Below are 22,414 nucleotides of genomic sequence, written 5' to 3'. Positions count from 1 at the left end.
CAAACTAGAAGCTTCAAAAGGAGGGTGATTCTTGGAATCATTGTTCTTCCTCTGTCAGCCATGTTTACCTGCAAGGAAACACGTGCCGTCATCATTTCTTTGCACAAAAAAGGGCTTCTCCTGACCCCTCCTGTCTCAGCCTCCAGTATTTATGCTGTAGTAGTTTATGTGTCGGGGGGCTAGGGTCAGTTTGTTTATCTGGAGTACTTCTCCTGTCCTATTCAGGTGTCCTGTGTGAATCTAAGTGTGCGTTCTCTAATTCTCTCCTTCTCTCTTTCTTTCTCTCTCTCGGAGGACCTGAGCCCTAGGACCATGCCCCAGGACTACCTGACATGATGACTCCTTGCTGTCCCCAGTCCACCTGGCCATGCTGCTGCTCCAGTTTCAACTGGCCTGGGCCCTAGGACCATGTCCCAGGACTACCTGACATGAGGACTCCTTGCTGTCCCCAGTCCACCTGGCCATGCTCCTGCTCCAGTTTCAACTGTTCTGCCTTACTATTATTCAACCATGCTGGTCATTTATGAACATTTGAACATCTTGGCCACGTTCTGTTATAATCTCCACCCGGCACAGCCAGAAGAGGACTGGCCACCCCACATATGCTCTCTCTAATTCTCTCTTTCTTTCTCTCTCTCGGAGGACCTGAGCCCTAGGACCGTGCCCCAGGACTACCTGACATGATGGCTCCTTGCTGTCCCCAGTCCACCTGACTGTGCTGCTGCTCCAGTTTCAACTGTTCTGCCTTATTATTATTTGACCATGCTGGTCATTTATGAACATTTGAACATCTTGGTCATGTTCTGTTATAATCTCTACCCGGCACAGCCAGAAGAGGGCTGGCCACCCCACATAGCCCGGTTCCTCTCTAGGTTTCTTCCTAGGTTTTGGCCTTTCTAGGGAGTTTTTCTTAGCCACCGTGCTTTTACACCTGCATTGTTTGCTGTTTGGGGTTTTAGGCTGGGTTTCTGTACAGCACTTTGAGATATCAGCTGATGTACGAAGGGCTATATAAATAAATTTGATTTGATTTTGATTTGATTTGATATTGCTGCTAGTAAGATTCCACCTAAATCAACCATTTATTGAATCCTCAAGAACTTCAAGGAGAGCGGTTCAATTGTTGTGAAGAAGGCTTCAGGGCGCCCAAGAAAGTCCAGCAAGCGTCTGGACCGTCTCCTAAAGTTGATTCAGCTGCGGGATCGGGGCACCACCAGTACAGAACTTACTCAGGAATGGCAGCAGGCAGGTGTGAGTGCATCTGCAAGCACAGTGAGGCAAAGACTTTTGGAGGATGGCCTGGTGTCAAGAAGGGCAACAAAGAAGCCACTTCTCTCCAGGAAAAACTTCAGGGACAGACTAATATTCTGCAAAAGGTACAGGGATTTGACTGCTGAGGACTGGGGTAAAGTCATTTTCTCTGATGAATCCCCTTTCCGATTGTTTGGGGCATCCGGAAAAAAAGCTTGTCTGGAGAAGACAAGGTGAGCGCTACCATCGGTTCTGTGTCATGCCAACAGTAAAGCATCCTGAGACCATTCATGTGTGGGGTTGCTTCCCAGCCAAGGGAGCTTACTCACTCACAATTTTTGCCTTAGAACACAGCCATGAATAAAGAATGGTACCAACACATCCTCCGAGAGCAACTTCTCCCAACCATCCAGGAACAGTTTGGTGACGAACAATGCCTTTTTGAGCACGATGGAGCACCTTGCCATAAGGCAAAAGTGATAACTAAGTGGCTCGGGGAACAAAACATCAATACTTTGGGTCCATGGCCAGGAAACTCCCCAGACCTTAATCCCATTGAGAACTTCAATCCTCAAGAGGCGGGTGGACAAACAAAAACACACAAATTTTGACAAACTCCAAGCATTGATAATGCATGAATGGGTTGCCATCAGTCAAGATGTGGCCCAGAAGTTAATTGACAACATGCTAGGGCAGATTGCAGAGGTCTTGAAAAAGAAGGGTCAAAACTTCATGTAATTGTCAATAGAAGCCTTCGACACTTATGAAATGCTTGTAATTATACTTCAGTATTCCATAGTAATATCTGACAAAAATATCTAAAGACACTGACGCAGCAAACTTTGTGGAAATTAATATTTGTGCCATTCTCAAAAATTTTGGCCACGACTGTACTTATGGCGTGGTTTCAGAACTGTACAGAGCTGCGAGTACTTTATATCTCAACCAATGTTTTAGCTAGATAAATAGCAAATGCTAACTTCCCACGAGCTCTAACCAACCTCAAATAATTGGACCTGTCTTTTAACTACGAGTTGCCGAAGTAACCAGCTACTCTGAACCCGAATCACTCATTCTCCTTCCTGAAATCCCTGAAAGTATTCACCCTCAGGGGATTTATCTTCAAACAACTGACCCATGCAGACATCAGGCCACTGATTCCTCTAAAAAACCTCAAGGTCATTGACCTGGGCACCAACTTCATCAAAATGACCAACCTCAGCACTCTAATGGAGCTCAAAAGCTTCCAAATAATCAATTCATTAGACAATAACATATCGGCCCCTTCTCAAAGTGGTAATTCTGTTGATTTTTCTGGAGGGTAATCCTTAAATGGCTCCCCAATGTCAGATGCTGAGCACTACCACAAAGGAGAAGTGAGAGAGATTAATTGGTTTAGATATGATGAGTATGCATGCACCTGCAAATAGTAGGACAAGGAGGCTGGGACACTGAATTAATTCGTTAATAACTGTGCAGCCAGTTTGGGAAAAAAATGGATATCAGCAGGAATAACATATTCTTCCTTCACTCCAGATTCTTGAACCTTGCTAACATTAGATGCCTAAATCTCTATGGAAATTCGATGAGCCGAAGTCTAAATGGTTCCGAGTTCACTTATCTCACTAACTTAAAGTATCTTGACTTCTCATCTAACTGTCTCAACCTTTTCTATTCCTCAGCATTTCAGGAACTGAGAAGTTTAGTTATGTGAGACATAAGCCACAACAACCATTACTTTGAGTCTGAGGGTTTCACTCATATGCTGAATTTCACCAACAATTTGACCAATCTGAAGATATTACTCATGAACTACAATAACATTTCCACCTCCACCAACACAGAGCTGGAAAACACTTTTCTGAAGAAGTTAGAATTCAAAGGTAACAGTTTAGATATGCTGTGGAGGGATAAGATACTATATACAGTACATCAACTACTTTCGTAAACGGGTTAATCTGAGGGTCCTAGACATCTCTCACAACAACCTCAACTCCCTTCCTCAGCAAGTCTTTAGACAACTGCCAGACAAATGTACTGAGCTCTACATCAACAACAACATACTGAAGGTTTTTAGTCTCCACATGGACTCTCTACCAGTACCCCCCTGTATATAGTCTCCACATTGACTCTCTACCGGTACCCCCCTGTATTTAGTCTCCACATGGACTCTCTACCGGTACCCCTCTGTATATAGTCTCCACATTGACTCTCTACCGGTACCCCCCTGTATTTAGTCTCCACATGGACTCTCTACCGGTACCCCTCTGTATATAGTCTCACATTGACTCTCTACCGGTACCCCTGTATTTAGTCTCCACATGGACTCTCTACCGGTACCCCTCTGTATATAGTCTCCACATTGACTCTCTACCGGTACCCCTCTGTATATAGTCTCCACATTGACTCTCTACCGGTACCCCCCTGTATATAGTCTCCACATTGACTCTCTACCGGTACCCCCCTGTATTTAGTCTCCACATGGACTCTCTACCGGTACCCCCCTGTATATAGTCTCTACATTGACTCTCTACTGGTACCCCCCTGTTTATAGTCTCCACATTGACTCTGTACCGGTACCCCCCTGTATATAGTCTCCACATTGACTCTGTACCGGTACCCCCCTGTATATAGTCTCGCTATTGTTTTTTACTGCTGTCTTTAGTTACTTGTTACTTTTATTCCTTATTATTATCCATATTTCTTTAAACTGCATTGTTGGTTAAGGGCTCGTAAGTAAGCATTTCACTGTAAGATCTACAAATGTTGTATTCGGCGCATGTGACTAATACAATTTGATTTCAATTGTCTATGACTCTGTCATACAGTACACACTTTTAGGCTACCTGGCTAACAGTAAAATGTTTGCTTGCTAGCCTAATTTATTTTCATGGGCAACGAAAGCCAGGCCAATTAATTAACATTAGCCTACTATATCTAGCTATATGTTGAACTTCCATCCTCTCAGGCCAGGAGCACTATGTATGTATTTATGGTTGGTATAGAAGCGCTGTTATAATCATTGACCAGTATGGAGAATTATGTAAAACCACAAGTCCAAATCCTTATTTCTATCTATGGCTAATTTAGGAAATTGCTAGCTAGCCACCGGAGGACACCAACACAACGAGATGCAACAATTTTTCTGTCAATGGCGTTTGGCATCTGATGTGATGTGATAGGTGTGTAGCCATATCCAATCTGGCTTCCTTTGACACTTTTTTTTTGTGCGCGCCAGGACCCTTCACTTTTGAGCTCACTCAGTTTGGCTATTATTTTTTATTATTATTTTCAAGGGAGGCCAAATGCTCACTGGCTTCCCTTGCATTCAATGTTATGGGCGGCAACAAGATCACACTCTTTTTGATCAGACAGCATCAGATAGATGGGCAACACATATACTGAGATAGAGGGGCGCTGTTTCCTTCGCTCGGATGCTTTCTCCGGTGAGATACATTCAGCCTCTTGCGAATTGAAGGACATTTAAGAAAGCACAGAGACATGAAACAACAATTGTTTAGTATATTTTTTGTTGCAATTTGGGGGGGGGGGCGGGGAGAAGCCTGGCTTTCCTTGGCATACATAAATACATGCCACTTCTTCTCTTTAAATAAAAGTGAAACCTCAGTTCGGAGAAACACAGGACAGCTGGGACGTTAGCTAGTAGCTGTGGCGATAAACTGTACAGCCTGTGCCTTCAAGCAACGTTACTCTGCAGATTATACATTATGCAGACACACTCTCCGGCCTTCGAACTTAGACAGTCCATCATCATTAATGCAAAATGCATGATCATCACCCTGGACTTAGTAAATGGTAAAACAGTAAATAATCAAACATGATTTAATACAACCAAACATGGTCCAGGAGAGTTTTTGGTATAAATTATGCAATTTGTGTGACAAATAGGTTTTTAGAGAAAGCTGGAGAAAGCCCCACTCACTGTAAGCAGAACATTACCTGGCTTTAGAGAACAATAATGTTTTTTAATTGATAATTGAAATGGACCTTTACTTTGTATAACAATTGTTATGAGAATAATAAAGGAGACAATAATCAACTTCAGGTTGCAACATTTTTTACTTTTAATATGTTATAGTAGTGCTGACAAAAATAAGAGGAAAGTACTCAGTGAACATGTGCAAAGATTCATAAACTATGTCGGTTTCAGCAAATGAAAAATATCAACGTCATAATGGACTGTATCATATAATTTTTATTTCTTGTCTTGCGCAGTGATTTGTCTGAAGCTCTTTGTCACATAATATGTATCATGTGTAACATAATAATTCATACAAATAAATACAGAATTAATAGTTGTTCATCTACACATTACACCCCAAAAGGTGATTATCAATTTGTAAAAGTATACTTATCAAGTAATATCAGTTTATATACCCTTAGGAACATGTTCTTCTTCTCAGAGGCCTGAATATAACCACCTTTAAAAGTGTCATCATGATTAATAGAGTTTATTTGACTTTACATATCAAACAAAATATACACAAGGCAAGGTTTTGTCACAGCAGTTCACATTGGCTTGGGTCGAATAAACCCACATCTCTTATGTATGGCTTTGAAATCGCTAATCATAACCGTGTTATGTTTACTTGTAGAGTGTTGTCAGTGAGTGACTCAGTCTGTTGACGATAGCACACATGGTGGTGGAGTGACGTGTCAATGCATTCACACTTTGGTCATTGGGGGAACTATCCAAAGCCGTTTCAGCAGCCTGGAGCAGACACACATAGTTCATGACGACCTCGTCTACCTTTGCTACCACTTCGCGCTGCCGGCTCTCAGGGCTCAAGCCCTCCACCAGTGACATGCAGGCCTGTGTTAAGCAACAGACCGTGTGGAAACTGTGAGTCAGGGAGAGCAGGGTGTCCTGGGGGCTGCCTTGCACCAGGGCCATGTGATTGCAGGCGCTGCCCAGCTCTAGGGCCTCCATGGAGAGCAGCTGACTGAACCTCCACAGGTCGGACTCACTGACCTCTGACCTCTGGCCACCACCCTGGCATACACCGGAGCGCACCAGACACATCATATCCAGGGCATCTCTCTGTGCATCTGAGAACCCCTGGGGGAGGGTGTAGGTCTTTCCCTTCAGTAAGTTGACACGGCTCAGCTTCGCTCCCAGGCTCATGCTGCTCACAGTCACACCACTGGCCATGTTGAGCTGTTCAGCCACAGCGGGGGGTTCAGATCCAGAGGCGTACAAAGAGACTGTGTTCTTTGCGTCAACTCTGGGGCTGGTAGGGAGTGACTGTGCCTTCTGACCCCCAGAGAATGGCTGGGAGGTGGGGCTTTCTCCTGCTCCACCTCCGACTTCATCGTCATCGTCATCATCAGTGTTGGTCTTCCTCTTGGGGAAGCAGTGTGTGAAGGGCCCATGGCACCTCATCCAGGTGCTGCTGTCCAGTCTGGGTAGTGGCACAGCTTGGAGCTGCTTGGCATCCAATGACGCTGGCAGCATGATAGAGGCGCCTCTGAAGAGCTTCCTGCCAGAGGACTGAGAGCTAACTGATCTAACAGACCATACTGATCCCTGGGACAAGGACAAGCTCTTGGAAAGTGTCTTGGAAAAAGCAAATCTCCTCTGTGGCTTGGAGGGGTCGTCGGGTGACTGGACTCTCTGGGCACTCCTCCCACTCAGCGTGGCTTTGGTTTTCTCCAACAGTTCTTCGAGGCTCCTGGAGCCCGGCGTGATGCTGCTCCAGCTCCTTCTCAGCATCTGACCCCTTTGATGCGGTGGCTTCCTGAGGCTGCCTGTGATAGGGTCACATGGGTGTAAGCTTGAAGGGAAAGCCTGGGCACGGCATGGGATGGGCTCAGTGCAGGGGCACCCCTGCTGCTTTGTGGCACTGGGCACACTGGACTCTGTGCTGCTGCTACTGGTTAATGATGGTGGTGAGGTGGTGGTGGCGGCGGCGTTGACCTCGTTGGAGAGAGCAGAGGAGGAGTCTTCCCCTGCAGCCGTCTTGAGCTGGGTGCAAGCTACACTAGGGGGAGCAGAAAATCAAATAGAATCGTTAAGCATCTCCCTGACAACATGGTGCATTGCTTTGATCTCTAACCTTTTACTGTTTTCATTAGAGGACTTTTTAGTAAAATGTTGCTCTAATTGTCCTTTCATAACAGAGAGTGGGGTAAAATAGAATAAAGGTGCATTTTAGCACTTTTATCAGATCTCTGTGCAGCAAGTGTTACATAATGAACCAGTACACAGCAGTATTTCTTCTACCAATCACATCCTTTACACATGTATGCACTGTTGCATGTCCTTAGCTAGTGACATGCTTGTTATTGTCTTCTGTCTGAATGGATAATGCTACTCTGACACCATGATGCATATCCTAATCCCCAGCTAGTGAATAATTTATCAACAGCCTCAATGTGCTCCTGGAATTGTGTTTATCATTTAAGCGCACAGACATCAAAGGAAAAGACCGCTCTATTTAGTTGTACCTGTGGTTTCTTTTATCATAGGCACCCGGTGGCAGCCATCTCCTCGTTTGGTACCGAATCCAGGCTCGGCACTGGTGGCTGCGTGGATCTTCCTCAGCAGGGTGGGATCTATGGTCTGATGTCTAGCCTTGCCCTGCTGTGTCCCCTGGCCTTGGGTGCCATAGGCCTTCTCCTCCCCACTAATATAGCCCAACCCCTTGAGGGAAGATTCTGAGAGCAGATGCATATTTTCCCCGGTGCAGAGGGGAGAGTCCATGGGAGTGGCACAGCTACTGCTTCCTGAACTGCAGCCAGCATCTATGGAGGAGCACTGGGAGCTCTGGAGGGAGTGGACGCCCTCACTGCCCTGTAACAATGACATGCGCTTACTCAGGTGATACTCGTGTAACCGTGTGACATCCTGCTCGGCCGAGGGAACCCTCGTCTGCTGCTGCTGTGGGTCGCTGCTGGGTAAATTGGCTTCCTCAGTACTGTGGGGGACTTTGGCGGGGGAGCGGGAATGAGAGTCTAACTGCAGGCTTCTCTCATTTGAGTCCTGCTTGTCTCCCTTAATTGTTCCCCTATCCGAGTGCGAGGCTTGTGAATCAATCACACAATCTGGGGAAAGATTGTCCGCCATTTTGTTTTCAGGAGGCCGGTGATATCTTGGGGGCTTCTCTCGATACGGATAGGGTGTTCGCCCCAATTCGAATTGGTTCATGTATGGAGGTTCCCTTAGAATAGCATTATATTTGGGTGGGTCTGAATTATATTTGGGTGGGTCCCCTCTATTTGAATTCTGGATGTTGCTGTGTCGTTTTTCTGTTGAGTCATCGTTATATCCCTGAATCCTGTCTTCCGTGTCACTCAGCTTCCCTGGCTGCTTTCTCATCACAGAGCCCCTGTGCAGTTTGTTGAAATAGTCGGTGAGGGACTTGGTCTCCATGGTCTCTGGCTCCATCTCTCCCCCATCTGAGTGGAGGATCTGGGTGGAGGACACAGCTGAGGACTTGGCCCCCTCCTCCTCCTCCCCCCCTTCCCAGGTCTCCTGAGGGTTCTGCTGTCTGGCCAGGGCTATCTTTCCTTCACAAGGTGTTATGGGAAACTTTGTTTTCTCCTCAGTCAGAGTGTGGTAGCCCTCCGCAGTGGCAACATACAGTCTCAAATGGGTTTCAGAGAGTTTCTGGGCAGCGACCAGCTCTGAACTCTCCGTCATCTCTGAGGAGTTAGTCTCGTTGCCAGAGTCCGATGAGGACTCGGGGCTAAAGGCCCTTGATATTTCTACACCTGTGTGCCACAGAGAGACAGACATTTTATTAACACATTTTACCTGAGGCATCTTAGAAATATTATAAAAAAGCACACAATTCATTGGTACAAAGAGTATGAAAGCTGTGAGTTGAAACGCATTTGTGCGGCTTATCATAAATGATACTAAATAAATAAAACAAAAAAACAACAACAAAAGGACTGGAACCAAAAATGAGTGAAATACAGGACATTTTATATGTTCAAAACGAATGAAACAATGCACACACTAAATGGAAACATAGAACAAAATGTTTTTTTATTGAAAAATCAACAACAACAAATGTAAAAGTTAATGGCTGGAACATCCACATGGTGTTAATGAATAAACGTTACAATAGTGTAAGAAGAAGAACCTGTGCTATTTTCTGACTGTGGGTGTGGGCTCTGCTCCTCAGAAGCCGCAAGGGCCTCCAGTGCCTGTAAGGTGGACACCACAGCATCGTCCAGGGCCCCCTCCACCTCTGGGCCCTCCTCCCCCTGTGTGGGGACTGAGTCTATGAGGGATACAGGGATATCGTCACGAGTCCCCTGGCCCTTTCTGACATGCCCTTGGGCCCCACCGTGCTGCTCATCCTCATCAAAGCTGTCCCTAAAGCCTGGGGGCGGGGCTGCGATGGCCAGGTTGAGGGAGTGAAGCAATACATCCTCGTTATCCTCCTCGTCTTTACCCTCTGGCGGCGGGGGCAGCGAGGTCAGGTCGATGATGTCATCGCTGGACCCCGAGAGTGAGAGGAATGTGGCCTTGTCCAGATCCCCCATCAGCCCCATGTCCTCCTCGCAGCTGATGTCATCCTCGTCCTCGTCGGCGTCCGTGGTGTCGGCGTAGCAGATGTCGTGCAGCAGCGGCTCCTCAATGCACTCGGTGTTGCCGAAGATTTTGGCGCCGTACGGATAGCCCTCCATGGGATCCTTGCTCTTGTAGTCCTCCTCTAGTCGCGTATACATGGGGCTGTGGTCGTGTAGTACCTCTGGGACGTCGTCCATCAGCCTCTGGTAGCCAAGGTTCTGGGGGTTCACACTGTCTAACGGTGGATCCCCGAAGATGAAGGAGACCTTGGCACTGCGGGGGGAGTCCTGGGCTTTGGGTCTGGAGGCACAGAGGTAGGGCTGGGGGTGTGTTGGGCCTCTGGTCCCCCCTCTGGTATCTACCCTCTCTGCCATGTTGTTCTGGGGTGGCTGCTGGATCTCAGTGATATAGACGGGGGACATGTCACTCTCACTCCTCCCGTGGTCCACGCAGTCTGAGTCTCTGTTAGAGGAGGGCTCCCTGGATGTACAGCGCTGGTTGTTGTGGTGCTGGTGCTCCTCACACCCTCTAAAGGAGGTGCTGTACGCCCACTCTATAGCCTGATAGTTCTGCTTTACTCTGCAGTCATGGCCTGAGAAGGAACCAAAGAGCAGTTGATAATCCCGTTTCTATGATATCAGTGATGCTAATGTATCAACATACAGTATTGTTGGCTTTTGAAAACAACGGAACTGTGTAGAGTCTAGACTCACCGGTGTCTGCATTCCCTGTTTTTGCCATGTTGAAGATGGAACGGCGAGAGTCCACTAGTAGTCTGTAGTATCCAGCAGTCAAACAGGCCAGATTCATTGCGTCAGTGGACTCCATTAGCAGAGTGATGGGCTGGAGAATAGGGAGACAAGTGGATGACAACGGACACATTAACACATTGACACAATGTCCTCATCGATCATTCATTTCCTTGTATAATGTTATTGCTGAAAATTCTATTATATAGCTCATTAAATCAGGCTAGATGTCAACTCATTGCATTGATCGTCAGGATCATGTCGCATTCAGTCCCTCTTGAAGATGTGTTTGATTTCACCTTGACATCCAGAACATGTAGCTCGACCCTGACGTTCTTCTCGTCCTCTGTGTACATCTCGATGCGGTTGACGTGGCTGAAGTCGGCCAGCAGCGCCACCAGGCTAGTCTTGGTGTTGATCACATGACTGATGCCATACCTGGGACCCACTAGTAGGGTTACCTCTGTGTGCTTCTCTCCTTGCTGGGGGCATTGAGCAGAGGGGAAACAATTGAAACACAGTACACATGAACTCGTTAAATGAGATATGATATTCTGATGTTTTTGTGTCTTGTTATTCAAATAGTTTGAGCTCAGAAAAAAGAGAGGTAGCTATTTACCAGCAGTATAGATTTAAAAACCCGTCCTCCGTACAGTCGCAGGTCACTGAGATACTTCAGATAGTGGACCTTGGCCTGTAATGCTGACAGCTGAAAGAGAACACAAGCAATTTAGGCTATTGACAATACGAATGTGCACAGGGGATTTCTTTTACAATGAAACTGGCGCTGTGATTAGTCACATTGACGCGTTACATTATCTAACAGTGGGGAAATTTACGAGAGGATGACAATGCATGATACAGGAGAGAGAATAGAGGTACCTTTTTTCCAGGAGGTACCAGATTCTGGTTGGTTTTGAGAATGTGTGTTAGAGCTTTCTTGATGTTCTTCTCTTTCATGCTGGACAGTACTGCAGGAGGGAGAAACAGTGCCAAACCCCACTCCTTCCTGTAGAGCAAGAAACACTGGTGACATACGTTTTATGTACAATATGATAGAACAGCAGAATACGTCTTTAGTTAATCTGATGTGGATGTCGTTAGTTAATCGGACGTGGATGTCGTTAGTTAATCGGACGTGGATGTCGTTAGTTAATCGGACGTGGATGTCGTTAGTTAATCTGACGTGGATGTCGTTAGTTAATCTGACGTGGATGTCGTTAGTTAATCTGGCGTGGATGTCGTTAGTTAATCTGACGTGGATGCGGTTTGTTCTTTTCAGATTAGCCCTCATGACAATGTACTGCCAGATTGAACATGTGAGAAGATGCAGGGCCATGTGTGAACTTTAGGGGACCAGACGAGACATTGGACCTGATCCATACTGACTTGGTGGTGGTGCAGCAGTGGTATATTATACGCCATTTAGCAGACGCTTTTATCCAAAGCAACTTGCACGCATACATGTCATGTAGCCTATTGGTGGTCCCGGGAATCGATCCTACTATTCTAGCGTTGCAAGCGCCATTCGAGACTTACTGAGTGAGCTACAGAGAAAACACAAGAGCCACTCACTCAATGTATTTGAGCGAGACTTTCTGTGACTGCTTGGTGTTGATGGTGAGGATGTACATCTGCAGGGCAGCCAGACGCAGGGCCGTGTCGTATTTCAGCTCTGACCCAAATCGCTCCAGCACCACGTCATTGCAGCTCTGAATGAAGAGAGGAGGAAAGGAGAGGAGAGGAGAGGAAGAGAGAAGTGTAAACTGGTTGGACTATCGTTACTGACCATAATGCAGTTAGTGTGTTGGGCTCCAAGTCAGCACTAGGTAATTTACATTTTTCTGAGCTAATGTTTCTATATGAAATCTTACCAAATGCTTATCAATGAATATCATACAAAAATGTTGATTACACAATCAACAAAATAATTTGTTAATCAGGCAGTGTTGTCTTCCATGTGCTGTGAATCACCTGAACATAGAGGTATTCAAACGCTACTGCATCTCTCCTGAGCAGGTCAACGGGGTCCTTTGGGACAAAGCTGATGCGGAAGAAGCATTTCATCTTATGTGCCCCTGGTCTCTGTGTCACCTAGGACAACAGGCGAGGACACGGAATTAACATTTAGTGATGAGATGTCATGAATAATGAATAATGGATTAAAAAGCACGGGAAAAAATAATAATAATCACAAACATACAAAATAGTGGTAAAATATATACCCTCATTTGTATGCATACAGAAACAACATCAATGTTACAAAAAATGTATAAACCACAATGATAATAATCAAATACATAAAACAACAATGGGCAAAAGGTGTAAAACAATATTCCAGACCCATTATGATCATTTCTATCTACAGTCTTATGGAGGGTCTGCATTGTGCTCTACGTTACCCTACACTCAGTCTGTTCACACACAATCATTTAATCACATGCCCACCACCACCCAATCCCCACTTGCTATGAACGAACGTGGGTCATATTTGAAGGCACTGTAACAGTAACTGAATGAGGCCCTAATATTGTCTATCTGTCGTCTACCCGGGTGTGAGGCTGCTCACCCCACTGTAGATAACCCCACAACGTCTCACCTGAGTTAACATCTCCTGCTCGTGGAGGATCATGAGTTTGCTGGCCGAGCCCTCGTTCCTGTGCTCCAGCATCAGCGAGAAGTGTTCAATACTCTTAACGGAGAGCTTCTCTTGCAGGGTCAAGATGACATCCTTTCACACAGACAGAAGAGACATTCATTATTAATATGGCGTGTGCCAGGAACGTGCACAGCAGGACTGCAGCATAGGGGACCACCGTGTGAGGGACTGAGGTGTGAAGAGAGGAGAGGAGCTGTGTGAAGCACTCGTTTGCATGACAGATACTGTAGGTGTAGCTACGAATGTATACGTTCTTAAGCAAACAATTTGATTGTTGAATACTGCATATCCTAGAAAGATTATGGAAAAAAAGAAAAACTACTCTCAATAAAACCTGTTAAAAATGTAGGATTTTTCATATTCATAATCACAAATATACAGTGCGCAACTTGACGTTAAATGTCAGCTGCATTACATAAAATGACACAGATTAAACAGAACACTTTGGAGATGTTTTGTGTAGCAACACCACGAGAAAAAAGTGCTGGCCTACTTCTTCATGCACTTAAATGAAGTTACAGCTCACTTGCCTTTGTGGGAGTTGCTGTGTGCAACGCACATTTGGATACTTGCTGAATCATAAGTAAAGATAATACAGTATGCCACAGTGATCAAAGAAATACACTATTCTGTAAGTGGTCTATGAGTGATGTAAGGTTAAATTGAAAAATATATATTTTTTAAATCAATGTCCCCATTAAGATGTCTTAATGAAGGGCAGGGTGTATTGCTGCACCTTAATGGATGTGTTACTGTCAAACTTGAAGGATTTGGTCTGTCCATTCTCCAGGTACACCTTCAGAACATTTGGCATGAAGAGTAGAGAGTTGTCCTTCACAGATTCCTGTAAATGAGAAGAAAATGGTGATAATTGCAGCCTTTTAATTGATCGGTAGGCTCCGCTACACTGTTAAATGGTCACAGTAAGTGTTTAGAGGGGTACATAGTGGCAGGTAGCCTAGCGGTTTGTGGGTTGGGCCAGCAACCCAATGGTTGAGGGTTCAAATACCAAAGCTGATAAAGGTGAAAAATCTGTCAATGTGCCTTTGAGCAAGGTACTTAGCCCCAATTTGCTCCAAGGGTGTTGCACTACTATGGCTGACCATGTAAAACAACAGATTTCACTGCACCAAAACATATTTTTTTAATATAATGAGAAAGCAATGTGTAATGGCAGGTAATGGCAATGGAAAGAAGAACACGACTGGCATCCAATACAGTTCAACAGTCCAACATATGTTGCAATATTAGAAGATTCAATGTCATAGGTGCATACTTTTACCTTTTGGAAAACTTTGGTATACAATAATATGAAACAGAGTGTGATTGATGTAGTGTTGTAGAACACTACTGTTGTACTTACTGGGACCTGTCCATTAATGATGACCTCTTCTGCAAAGCGGACTTTCACTGGATTAGACTTTAACTTGGCCTTCTTGGCTGCACTGATGAACGCAGATTTGGGAGACTGGGGGGGGGGGGGGGGGGTTGAATAAAAAACACAGTTGGCAACAGGACCACCCCTTCAGAGAAGCCACAACCAATCAGCCATTCCCCCATGGCGGTAGAAGAATAACGTTCCATTTACACTATCCCATCCTCATCCTCATCCCACTACCATTAACACTAGTGTTTTCATTCAATTCCTCATATTGTAATACATTGATAGGAATAGAGATGCTGTAAGGGTGTGTAGTGGAAGGACACCCCCACTGGTGTCTGTGTTATTGAGTCACAGCACAGCTATGTCTGATAAGTGAGAACAATTCAAGTTTGAGTTAGAAGAGCCGGTTTTGCATGCATCTTATGGGATTCTGGAGCTCTCTCGATCTGTTTTTTTCTGGAAACCGAAGAAATTTTCAAGATGAACTTCTTCTCAAGTTGAGGCCCTTTCCAGTAGAATAACACATCAGGCTATTTCCCTTGAGACAGTCTTCATACAGGAAAATATCATTAGAAGAAATGAATGCTCAAATCATATAATTTTCAGAGGTGTGTGTGAAAATATGAAATGTAATATGTTTTACAGGTTCTGTGCGGTCTTTCTGGACGTAATTGCTGCTTTTGTCATATATAAACCATTGTTGAGTGGAAGTCTGAAATATGCTACCCAAAGCTAGGATACAACACAGAATGATTTCTGCCAGAGTTCGAACTTACATGGTGATATTCCGATTATTTGATATACAAGTCATTGTCTATTTTGGTAGTGACGGCACAAATCCATCTCATTGACCTATTTTATGAATCATAATATCACCTACATTCACAGTAGCTGTTATTGTGGCATTCTATCCATCCTCATATGGTCCTCCCCTGGTGCTAACAGCTGTCAATGTGGCAGGTTGAGGTTCATCTGGGGTCTCGTGCTAGGGATTGTTGCTACCATGAGAGGACTTGGACAACTTTCAGTATTCAGTGTTTGGACTGAAATCCCTGTGAGTTAGCCAGGCGAACACTAAGCAGTTACCTCTCCGTTTTGACGCCAGCAGAGACATATGGCCACCTTTTTACGTCTCGGATTGTCTTGGATTCACCGAGTCAACAGACACACAGTCCATTGAACTTCATATCCCAGAAGTTCGCTCTGAATTTTATCAATGGAAACCTTTAAAGATGGGACGATTGATACTTACTGGGTACGGTTGAACCACTGTCAAAACAATGGATTCCTTGCAGCTCCTACAGAGAAGGAACACAACGCAAACAAGTCAACAAAAACATCATTAAACTGTAGATTAAAAAGGGAAATAAGTCATATTCATGTACAGCGGAAGTCGATTAATCAGGCCTGAGTCAGGCATTGTTTCTCCTATGCAGTGAGCAGATTCTGACTGCTGAAGTGAGCCCATGAAGAAGGTCTAACAACATGAGCAATCTATTCTAGCCATGCCTCAAGCCTAGCTGTTACTCCTGTAATGAAACAGTAGTTTACTGCTGAGATGGAGCCCAGCACACTGACTCAAGGCCAGGGGAGCAGTGATGGACTGGACTCCTTATGGACATATTTCACTGCACTAATCTACTGTACAGACTCACTCCACAGTCCACAGAATGTAGGTCATATGGCCGTTCGGCCGTTCTGCCGTTCGACTCACTCACCTGAGTCAAGCATGTAGTAAGACAGAAATAATTCACACGGGTATATAGTTGGACCCGCATGGTGCAAACGTGGGCAAAATACTCTACCCCATTACCCCACACTATCTGGGTATTTCTGGCATTGACATTGAATCTATACATAGGGCATTATCCTTCACTGCATGTTTTTTTTATTTGTTTATAGTTAGTTAACCAGTTAGAACAGGGGTCTCATTCATATAGACATTTACTGTCTATTGTTATGACTCACGAGTCATGGAAATGACTCAGCAAGGCAAGGCACAAACAGCTTGACATTACAATGTTTCAGGAAAGAAATGTCCAAATGACTTCCTGTGCATACACAAATCCCATGTAAACTCAGCAGAGATACTGTACGTATGTTAGAGACATTGAGTTCCTGTACCTGACGAGGTCGATGACCCTCTCCCTGGGGGCGGAGCTAACCGGCTCATCGTTAATCATGATGATCTCGTCTCCTGGGGTCAGTCTGCCCTCAGAGGGACCTCCTACCAAGACACAGGGAACCACAGGGGAGTGGTACCAATTACAAAGTTTCTAGCTAGTAATTCTTCTTTGTTTTCTGGATTCATTGTACTCTTCAGGCGTAAGGTTGGCTAATATATCAAGTACCCTGAAGTGCATAGTTTATAAATCAAATGTGGTCTTTCATTGGTTATCATCACCGATTGGTCGCCATCTTTTGTCATCTGGTCACTATTGGATATACAGTAATACATCTTACTTCCTGTTGATAATGGCTATGTGTGAAGCTGTGGTTATTAATGGTGACATGATTGGTTTACAGGTGGGCTGGTATGTTTACCTGGTGTGACTGACCGGACCACCACAGGTTTCTCACTGCCTGCCACAAAGCCAAAGCCCAGGACTGGATCTCGTCTCATCTCCACCTTGCGGGGGGCTGGAGGTACAAACTTGTCCCCGTCCAGACGAACCTCCTCCAGGGAGCTGCTTTGGGACACGTGGCTGGGAGAGTGAAGAGGGAAGGGGACAACCATAAGTCCAACAGGTCACTAAACAGGTGACAGTGTCACTACACGACTGAACACCAACAAAAAACAAAATTAGTGTATATTTTCATGTGTACCTGTTTTATTGTATTTGATTTCTTGTGTGTATTTTATTTATATGACTTAGTAGTATTGTATTGTTGAGTAAGAGCTTACAAGCAGGCATTTCACTGTACTGTTTATAACTGCTGTATCCTGTGTACGTGACAAATAACCTTAGATTTGATTTGACCTTTCATCTTTAAAATGGAGATGTGATTCAGTATATCCAAAATGGGCCATAAGGTGTTAAGAATCCATTTAACAAAATATGTTGTTGTTTTTTTATCTAAAAACATTGCAAATAAATATATATGAAATACTACTGTAACTTTGACTAGTTTCTTCCATAAATCTGAAACATACAGTAGGAGTACAGCAGTAAATGTCATGGTCTTAGATATGAACTGAATGTTTCCCAGTCTATTAAGTTCCTTAAACGTTCAACGCTGAAAAGTAGCATTTAGTCTGAAATTACAAACTACTGCCATGCCTCAAAATAGAACACGTGGGCGATGACAATCTAGCTGTGGTTACATCTTCATACAGCCTCACTTTCACTCACACATACTAATGCAGATAACCCACTGGGCAAAAACCGGTTGAATCAAAGTTATTTCAACGTAATTGGCCGACGTAATGTGACATGGAGTCTATGTTGAAAATACATTGGATTGGAAAAAAGTCCAATTTTATCTTCTGCTTGGAAAGTTTCAACTGTGCAACTGATTTAGTCGACAAGGTAACAAATCATATGTTGGATTCACAGCTCCTCAACCAAAAAGAAAACTCAACCACAAATAAAACCAAAAAGAAAAGTTAAAGAATGGGATTAAGCCGGTGGCACAGATGGATCTATCCAAGCTCATTTGAATGTTGATAGTTGGCTGTGTTGTCAACCATACAATTCAATATTACTTTTGCAATACAATAAATAACCTAAAGTTAAGGCTATCTTACAAACTAACGTAACATTAAACCTTAACATGAGTAACACATCCATGACAACATTTCAAGGTTACTGTAACTACTGTATACATTGCTTCTTAATCAAAGCCTGCATGTTAAAAATAGCATCGGTTGCAGGTCTGTGAAGATCTTCAGATGTAGTTTTTATTTGTTTAAAAGGTTATTTAACGAGGAAAGTCAGTTAAGAACAAATTCTCATTTATAATGACGGCCTACCAAATGGCAAAAAGGCCTCCTGTGGGGGCGAGGGCTGGAATAAAAAAATATCGGACAAAACACACATCATGACAAGAGGGACACCACAACACTACATACAGAGAGACCTAAGACAACAGCAGCATGGAAGCAACACATGAAAACACATCATGACAACAACATGGTAGCAACACAACATGGCAGCAGCACAAAACATGGTACAAACATTATTGGGCACAGACAACAGCACAAAGGGCAAGAATGTAGAGACAACAGCACATCACACAAAGCAGCCACAACTGTCAGTAAGAGTGTCCATGATCGAGTCTTTGAATGAATTTGATTTTTTATTTAACTAGGCAAGCCAGTTAAGAACAAATTCTTATTTACAATGACGGCCTACGCTGGCCAAACTGTGCACCGCCCTATGGGACTCCCAATCACGTCCGGTTATGATACAAACTGGATTTGAACCAGGGTGTCTTTAGTGACATCTCTAGCACGGAGAAGCAGTGCCTTAGACAGCAGCGCCACTCGGGAGCCCCATAGATGGAGATAAAACGGTCCAGGTTGAGTCCTTTTTGAGGCTCGTTCCAGCTGCAGCGAACTGAAGAGAAGCGACCCAGGGATGTGTGTGCTTTGGGGACCTTTAGCATAATGTGACTGGCAGAATGGGTATTGTATGTGGATGATGAGGGCTAGGTAGGTATCTCAGATAGGGGGGAGTGAGGCCTAGAGGGTTTTATAAATAAACATCAACCAGTGGGTCTTGCGACGGGTATACATAGATGACCAGTTTACGGAGTATTATAGAGTAATTGCTGCAATAATCTGTGCAGAATCTCGAAGGGCATTGATTGTTTGCTCCATGTACTTTTTATGTAATCTCAACTGCAATCCAGGTCATTTGGTTCTGCTATTAGATGAAGCACAGTAATAACACATTAATTTGTTGTATACATTTAAAAAAAAAGATCTGACATTGTATTTCCATTTGATCTTTGCTGTGCCTTTAAATGGTTGAAAGCACAGTGATAAACATTTGGATGACAACTAAACCAAAAATAAGACATTGTTTTTTCATTGGAATTTGGTTGTGCTTTCAGATGTTTTAAAGCATTGGAAATTCAACAAACTACGTGTATTTTGAGTGGGTGAATATAGGTTGTAATATTATTGATCAACTTCTCAACCAAATATTACCCAATTATCCACATTGATGATCAATTATCCACATTGAAATGACGTGGTGTGCCGAGTGGGAAACAGATTTAGCACTAAAAAAAAGTATATGGCAGCATCTTACTTGCATGTGATTCTTCAGCCATATGGGAAACCAGAAATAGAACGTGTGGCCATTGGCCAATGAGCCTTTGACCTGTGTGAGGTGGTGTAGTATGCTGGTGATTAGGGAAGGGCCAAGTCCTGAGGTTCAAACAGAGACAGACTGGCTTCATGTTGGACCTGTGGAACCACTGTGGCTGGCCCTGTCACTGATACCTGTCTGTTGCCCGGCACTCCTCAATCTGAACCCCCACCACCCCTCTCATTTGAACTAGTCAACATTGACTTTTATTTCGGGATATTCCCTCTAGATGGATCTATGTAAATAGACTGCAATTCAATTAGACTATCATGTTAACTGTGTTAATAAGTGTATTTGTAGATCATACACAGTACTGCAATTAATCAAACTGTTATCTCCTTTACATTTACACCACATAAACTGTCTACAAAACTGTTTATGTGCCAATTTGTAGCTTTGCATCTCCTCTGTATGTTCCTCCAGTTTTTCCTTATCCAGTATCTCCCCTTCCCCAGCAGCAGAACTGTAGTATCAGAGGCAGCAATAGCAACTCTTCCCATGGTAGCCACTGTGTTGGGTAATTAGGCCTGTGGGCTGACTGCGGAGCCAGTGTGTAAATCACAGTCCTTCCTGACACATGTTCCATTCGTCACTGAATAGCCACAATGAATCTTTCAAGGCACTGAGCGAGGGCAGGGAAGGTGCAGGCAGGGGCTTCTTGACATTTACACATAGGCCTATGGTAACAGACACACAGATGTCTTCTTACTGACATTTGAAACACATTGTGAGTAATGTTATATGGTTGATTCCCTTGGTTTTGGGTTGCGATAAAACCTATCATATTGCTAAGGTGCCACTGAGACACAGTCACTTTTGGATTTGTGATGTTGGTTTCAGCACTTATACATGACAACCACAACAGATTGTGTGCAGTGGAAAAACATATGGACATCTGCAACCAGGAAGTGTGCTGTCTCATCTCCAACCACGGCCACCTGCTAGAGATGGCCCGCCTCCCAACGTACTGACAGCCCTCTCAGCTAGCATATTTAATTCCTTGGAAGTTGTGTGAACGTATGTTTTTGGTTTCACATTGGTTGTTGGAATGAAGCCATACGTTTCCTCTGCTCTCCTCTCCCAAGGCCATAGTCATATTCATAGAGTATGCAATGTCGGTCATTTAGTATGCATGGAAAGGGTACACCCTGATGGTCAGTGTAAAGCAATGCATTTCCTTCCCCATCCACATTACCTTCTATGCGTCCTCCTCCACATGCTCCATGATCTATCTCAATCGTTTACAATAGGAAAAGTGAATGGGAACAGAAGTTTGAAGTTTTCTCTCCTGTCTTCTTATTTCAACAACAACAAAAATGAATCAAATCAAATGTATTTATAAAGCCCTTCTTAGATCAGCTGATATCTCAAAGTGCTGTACAGAAACCCGGCCTAAAACCCCAAACAGCAAGCAATACAGGTGTTGAAGCATAGTGGCTCGGAAAAACTCCCTAGAAAGGCCAAAACCTAGGAAGAAACCTAGAGTGGAACCAGGCTATGAGGGGTGGCAAGTCCTCTTCTGGCTGTGCCGGGTGGAGATGGCCAAGATGTTCAAATGTTCACAAATGACCAGCATGGTCAAATAATAATAATTACAGTAGTTGACGAGGGTGCAGCAAGTCAGAACCTCAGGAGTAAATGTCAGTTGGCTTTTCATAGTCGATCATTGAGAGTATCTCTACCGCTCCTGCTGTCTCTAGAGAGTTGAAAACAGCAGGTCTGGGACAGATAGCACATCCAGATAACTTTAAAACCCTGATTTCTAGGGTAACATTAAGATGTCAGGCTTGACAATCAGTTCAGTGTCTCACTACCCAAACCAGAGGTAACTTGTATGAAGTGGCCAAGAGACTTCATATGATCTCCTACTGCTATTTAGTGGACAAACTGGGAATCAGATAGGGTGTATATTTACATCAATGGATAGGTAGAGCCTTCAGCTGTCTCCTCATATGTATATCAGTCCTGTTTTGTATGTAAAACAAAAAATGATGTTGCATAAGCCCTGTGTTTTTAAAAGGGCTGAGTTCCTATAGGAATTATGCGCATGTTTAGAGCGACACCACTACGTAAAATGTCTGACTTTATAAAAATATTTTCTTTACAGTTTTGGAACAGTAATTGGTGACATATTTTGTCAAACCTAGACTTTCAAATGTCTTATTCCCCAACATTTGACAATTGGGAATGTATACATTTCTAAATAACATTCTTAGAATGTTCTCTCAAAATGTTAGTCAGTAAGGCTTTTCTGTGGTTTTTATGGAAAGTTGTCTTAATGTTCTCGGAACAATTTGAGAACATGACTTTAAATAGAACCATGATAAAACCTGTGGGACACGTTATGCTGAAGTCCTGAAATTCCCACAGAGGAACATTGTTTCTTAACGTTCTCTGAACTATTGGAGGACATTTGAAATGACATTTAATCATGTTTGCACTTTTAGGAAACGTTTTGTTAAAGTCATGAAATACCAAGAAAACATTGTTTTTTTTTTGTCAAGCTCC

At 43.9% G+C, this 22,414-nt stretch overlaps 1 protein-coding gene across 4 annotated transcripts in view; it reads right to left on the bottom strand.

Moving 5' to 3' along the window:
* Positions 1–5,320: 5,320 nt before the first annotated feature.
* LOC124043593 (FERM and PDZ domain-containing protein 4-like) overlaps positions 5,321–22,414 on the bottom strand; it is a 58,017-nt gene continuing 40,923 nt past the window's right edge. For 3 of the 4 annotated variants that reach the window (XM_046362340.1, XM_046362350.1, XM_046362360.1), the window contains 15 exons: positions 17,133–17,293; positions 16,713–16,815; positions 15,841–15,886; positions 14,568–14,672; positions 13,941–14,048; positions 13,145–13,276; positions 12,520–12,639; positions 12,121–12,257; positions 11,428–11,554; positions 11,165–11,254; positions 10,845–11,027; positions 10,510–10,639; positions 9,363–10,388; positions 7,720–8,985; positions 5,321–7,248 (listed from right to left, as the gene is read on the bottom strand). In XM_046362340.1, the coding sequence (XP_046218296.1) occupies positions 5,858–7,248; positions 7,720–8,985; positions 9,363–10,388; positions 10,510–10,639; positions 10,845–11,027; positions 11,165–11,254; positions 11,428–11,554; positions 12,121–12,257; positions 12,520–12,639; positions 13,145–13,276; positions 13,941–14,048; positions 14,568–14,672; positions 15,841–15,886; positions 16,713–16,815; positions 17,133–17,293 (5,125 nt within the window). In that variant the 3' untranslated portion in view covers positions 5,321–5,857. Of the gene's footprint in view, positions 7,254–7,719; positions 8,986–9,362; positions 10,389–10,509; positions 10,640–10,844; positions 11,028–11,164; positions 11,255–11,427; positions 11,555–12,120; positions 12,258–12,519; positions 12,640–13,144; positions 13,277–13,940; positions 14,049–14,567; positions 14,673–15,840; positions 15,887–16,712; positions 16,816–17,132; positions 17,294–22,414 lie in introns of all 4 variants that reach the window. The other variant, XM_046362368.1, reaches the window with a different exon arrangement.

The sequence above is a fragment of the Oncorhynchus gorbuscha genome, linkage group LG01 (assembly GCF_021184085.1).
Source record: "Oncorhynchus gorbuscha isolate QuinsamMale2020 ecotype Even-year linkage group LG01, OgorEven_v1.0, whole genome shotgun sequence".
Lineage (NCBI taxonomy): Eukaryota > Metazoa > Chordata > Actinopteri > Salmoniformes > Salmonidae > Oncorhynchus > Oncorhynchus gorbuscha.
This window is presented reverse-complemented; position numbering and strand designations above follow the sequence as displayed.